At 45.9% G+C, this 5,014-nt stretch overlaps 1 protein-coding gene across 5 annotated transcripts in view; it reads right to left on the reverse strand.

Moving 5' to 3' along the window:
• Positions 1-5,014, reverse strand: part of ZMYND8 (zinc finger MYND-type containing 8) — a 131,962-nt gene that overhangs the window by 66,074 nt on the left and 60,874 nt on the right. For all 5 annotated transcript variants that reach the window (XM_023511942.1, XM_023511941.1, XM_023511939.1 and 2 more), the window contains 2 exons: positions 2,758-2,835; positions 994-1,109 (listed from right to left, as the gene is read on the reverse strand). In XM_023511942.1, coding sequence (XP_023367710.1) covers positions 994-1,109; positions 2,758-2,835 — 194 coding nt within the window. The remainder of the gene's footprint in view (positions 1-993; positions 1,110-2,757; positions 2,836-5,014) is intronic.

A 5,014-nucleotide genomic window follows, 5' to 3' on the forward strand; every position in this document is an offset into this window, starting at 1 on the left:
GTGCCTGTAGTCCCAGCTACTTAGGAGGCTGAGCAACAGAATCACTTGAACCCAAGAGTTTGAGGTTGCTGTGAGCTATGATGCCACAGCACTCTCCCCAGGCAACTAAGTGAGATCCTGTCTCCAAAATAAAAATAAAAATAAATAAATACATACATTATATATAAACCTTCTGTATGTTCTGAAGGTATATATAATTTTTTAGGACACGTATTTTAAATAGTCTCCTCTGTGCCCTCACACACTTTCTCAAACTGCCTGTGAGGCCTTGATGGAATCTTTGCGTCATGTAATCATAACATTACTTACTAAAAGAGAGCTAAGATATTAATGGCTGCTCATCTCGGCCTACCTGTCATTCTTAAGCACACAGGGAGCTCCATGCTAAAAGGAACTGCTTGCAATTACCTGGAATAACTCACTCTGTCTCGTGCAGAGGGAAAGGGGAGGGCAGAAGCCTGGGAAAGAGGGTATACACCTGTCAAAACAGCAACCCCTTATAATTTCCCATTGTAGCTTCAAAGAAAAGAGAACAGGAGGGAACTACTCAGCACTACGATAAGAGATTCATTTACTGGCAAGCTGGGAAAATACTTCTGGTCCTTGAAAATCGTTATTTTGAAAAGCAATTTATACAGAGGTTTAATTTACTCCTGAAAGAAAATTAAAGAAGAAAAAGAAACAGCAGCACTTAAAATAGCCATGGAACCCATTCCAATGCTGGTTTCATCAACAGAACCAGTAAAGCAAGATTACATTCTAACATACCTGAAAACAACATTCTAAGATTCTTAAAAAAAAAAAAAAAAACAGAAGCCCACACATTCATCAAGCTTAACACAACACAGGAAAATATTTTTCAATGATAAGATCAAAGGTTGGCATCACAGCAATAAACAAAGTAACAGCCACATCCTCCCTTCTTTGCTTCGCCAGGACAGTAGCAAAGGTTCACTGAAAGCTACACATGCAAAGTCTGTTTTAAAGACCCACCTGTCGTGCTGTCCAAAGAAACGGGCGTCAACCTGCCCATCTTTATCCCTCAGAGCTTTTGCAGGCCAGAATGGAAACCCCTTCAGTTTTGCCCAGACCAAGGGATGTGGATTGCTCTAGGAAAAGAGAAACAAAATACATATTTGACAGCAAGGTACTCATGTAAGCTTGGTGTGTGAGGATGAAGCAGGTTTGAGGGATACAGGCCCCAAAAGGGAAGAGAAGCGTGTTGGGCAGGGTCTGCCCACGTGGTATTCCCGAGAAGGTGTGTGGCCACGATTCCTGGACAACACTGGGAATGGGCTTACGTGGTGAAATTGAGAAGAACCGAATTACAACAAAGTGAAAAACCAGGCTTGAACCCCAGCTGTGCTACTCCCTGGGTGGCCAAGAGCAAGAGATCTAACGTTCCTATGCAGCACACACACAGACAACACCTGTACCCTCTGTGAGCCAGGATTAAGTGTGCACCAGGCCCAGCATACAACGAGGGACCACATTAGCTACCTTTATTCTTTATCAAAGGCTACAGCGAGACTCAGCTGCTCAGGCGTTAATCTCCAAAAGATAGGAGGAAATGTAAAATAGGTTTTTTCAACTTGACTTGCCCTATCTTGCCCTCCTCCAAGCCCCCTGAGACTCTAGTCTCTCCCTCAAAACACACCAGCCCACTCCAGTGACGTATTCCTCTGGTTTGGTAAATACAGATCCATGCGAGACACTAGGGTGACTTTCTTCCCCATAAAAACCATTATTTGGAGAGAATGTGGACTTAATCGAGGAAAGTATTTCCAAATCTCTTAATAGAGACCCAGCACGACTTGCAAATGATAACGCGCTCTAAGTCCTGTCACACTGCCTACCTTGCTCTGGCCCATCCCACGTCTCTCACCAGCTTCCTTCACTCTACCCTGACTAATAAACCCAGCAAACCATGGCTCCACCTCTGCTCACAAACGTTCAGTCTAAGGGGTTTATCCCACCTGGATTATTTTCACTCTGCCATAACTTCATCAGCAAAAAATTATTTTAGACCAGGTGCGGTGGCTCATGCCTGCAATCCTAAGTGCTTTGGAAGACCCAGATGGGAGGACCACGTGAAGACAGGAGTTCAGGGCTCGGCGCCTATAGCTCAACCGGCTAAGGCGCCAGCCACGTACACCTAAGGTGGCGGGTTCGAATCCCCAGCCCGGACCCGCCAAACAACAATGACGGCTGCAACCAAAAAATAGCCGGGCGTTGTGGCGGGCGCCTGTGGTCCCAGCTACTTGGGAGGCGGAGGCAGGAGACTCGCTTGAGCCCAGGAGTTGGAGGTTGCTGTGAGCTGTAATGCCACGGCACGCTACCCAGGGGGAGAGCTTGAGGCTCTGTCTCAAAAAAAAAAAAAAAAAAAGACAGGAGTTCAGGAACAAGAGCAGGAACAAGACCCTGTCTCTACAAAAAATGAGTAAAATCACTGGGTGTGGTGGTAATACACGCCTGTGGTCCCAGATTCAGGAGACTTAGGCAGGAGGATCTCTTAAGGCCATGAGTTTGAGGTTATAGTGAGCTATCATGACATCACTATACTCTAACCCAGGCAAGAAAGACCCTGTCTCAAAAAAAAAAAAAAAAAGAAAGAAAGAAAAAAGAAAAGAAAGAAAATTGTTTTGTTAAACTTCACCCAAAGTTTCATCTGATAAGCCACTGAAGAAAGCTGTCTCTGGATAGCCATCAAAAGCACAGGGTTCAGTAAACAAAATAAGCAAAGTGAATCCAACTTACACAAGGCTCACAAAACCAGTTATCTCGTTTTTGGCAAGCAGCTAGATAACATTCTGGACATACTTCGATTTCATTCATCTGTAAAGCAAAAAATACATTAGGATGTGTCACCCCAGGGGTCTTACATCTGGCAGCCCTCAATAAATGCCTGATGATTCTGAATGATGAGATTAAACGAAGCCCCACGGCAGGAATCCGTGGGAGATGAATCCAACGGCCTCTCACCATTCCCAACACTCCCACCCAGTCCAAGCCACATCCTTCTCACTGTAGCGATACGAAAGCTGGCTCCCATGTACCCCGGCTCCAACTCTTGCCCTATGGCCCTTCCCCATGCACCAGCCAGAGCCGTCTTCTACAAACATGAATTTGACCTTGTCCTTCCAGTGACTTGCCCTTCCACCAGAAGTTCTCTATCAGGGCTGTCTGTCCCTTCCACATGTTCCTGTGGGAACATGTCTGGAGACATTTCCGGTTATCACAATCAGGCAGGAGGGCACTGCCAGAACCTATGATGTACAGAACAGACTCCACAACAAAGAATTCTCTGACCCCAAATGTCATTAGTGCCAAGTTGGGTAACAATAAAATGTAAACACCTGATCAGTTCCTTCCAAGCCAAGTATGACCAGGCCTCGGCTCACCCTTCTCAGCTCATCTCATACCAGCTCTGCTCCCCGAGCCCTTCACACCACTCTCGCCTCCTCTGCATGCCATGACCAATTTCTGTGCACCTCTAACCATACTGACCAGAGCAGTTAATACCACACTGTCCTATTTTATTTCTACTGACAACCTGAAAATTCATTTAACTTATTGTCCTTTTCCCTTTTTTTTGAGACAAGAGTCTCACTATGTCGCCCTTAGTAGAGAGCTGTGGTGTCATAGCTCACAGCAACCTCAAACTGTTGGGATCAAAAGATCCTCTTGCCTCACCCTCCCCAGAAGCTAGGACTACAGGTGCCTGCCACAACGCCTGGCTATCTTTTTTTAGAGATGGGGTCTCATGCTTGCTCAGGCTGGTCTCGAACTCGTGAGCTCAGGTGATCCACCTGCGTCAGCCTGCGAAAGTGCTAGGATTCCAGGCCTGAGGCACCATGCCTGGCTTGTCCTTTTCTTTCTTAAGAAAGTACTTCCTCCCGTAGAGTAACACCATGGCTTAGAACCAAAGGCCTTGGAAGCTTCCTTTTTGGATCTAAATTCAGACTCTACTATTTACAAGTTCTATGACTTTAGGAGAAGCTACAAATCTCTGAGTCTCTATTTCTTCATCTATAGCAGTAAAGGGATGATAGCAGAGCCCACCATATAGGGTTGTTATAAAAATTAAATGAGGGCAAGGCATGCTGGCTCACGCCTGTAATCCTAGCACTTTGAGAGGCTAAGGTGGGAAGATCCCTTGAGCTCAGGAGTTGAAGACATCCATCTCTACTAAAAATACAAAATTTAGCTGGGTGTTGTGGTAGGCTCCAGTAGTCCCAGCTACTGGGGAGGCTTAGGCAGGAGGATCGCTTGAACCCAAGAGTTTGAGGTTGCTGTGAAGGGGGCTGATGCCACTGTACTCTAGCCCAGAGTGAGACTCTGTCTCAATGAATAAATCAATGAGATAAAGTGCTTCAAGGGACACAGTCATCAAGATATCAGAGTTAACATTTATTGAAGATTTAGAGTGTGCTGGTCATCATTCTAAGTGTTCTATAGGGATTAAGTCACGTACTCCTCTGTGAGGCAAGGCTGTCATTTATCCCCATTTTACAAAGGTAGAAAATGAGGCCCCAAGAAGCTGAGTAACCTGCCCAAGGCCTTATAGCAGCAAAATGGAAGAGTCAGGATTTGAACCCAGGGAGTGGGGCTCCAAAGCCCACGCATGTCACTGTACTGATATTGCTATTATCTCCCATCACCATCAGCCTTCTTCTCTTTACCACCTGTCATCACACAAGGTGCCTATCGACAGCAGGTGTTCAGTAATCACAAGACGACCCACTGACTTATTGGCCAATGACTAAATAACTGAATGAATGAAGGGTGAAATGCATCTCCTTCCAGCCCAGTCCATTTCTGGGCTATTCCAAAGGAACCTACCCCAAACAGTCTCCATCACCACTTGTCATCAAAGAAATATAAACTAAGGCTCGGCGCCTATAGCTCAACCGGCTAAGGCGCCAGCCACGTACACCAAAGGTGGTGGGTTGGAATCCCCAGCCCGGACCCGCCAAAACAACAATGATGGCTGCAACCAAAAAATAGCCAGGCG

Source organism: Otolemur garnettii, unplaced genomic scaffold (assembly GCF_000181295.1).
Source record: "Otolemur garnettii isolate 467f Iridium unplaced genomic scaffold, OtoGar3 scaffold00023, whole genome shotgun sequence".
In the NCBI taxonomy this organism is placed as follows: Eukaryota; Metazoa; Chordata; class Mammalia; order Primates; family Galagidae; genus Otolemur; species Otolemur garnettii.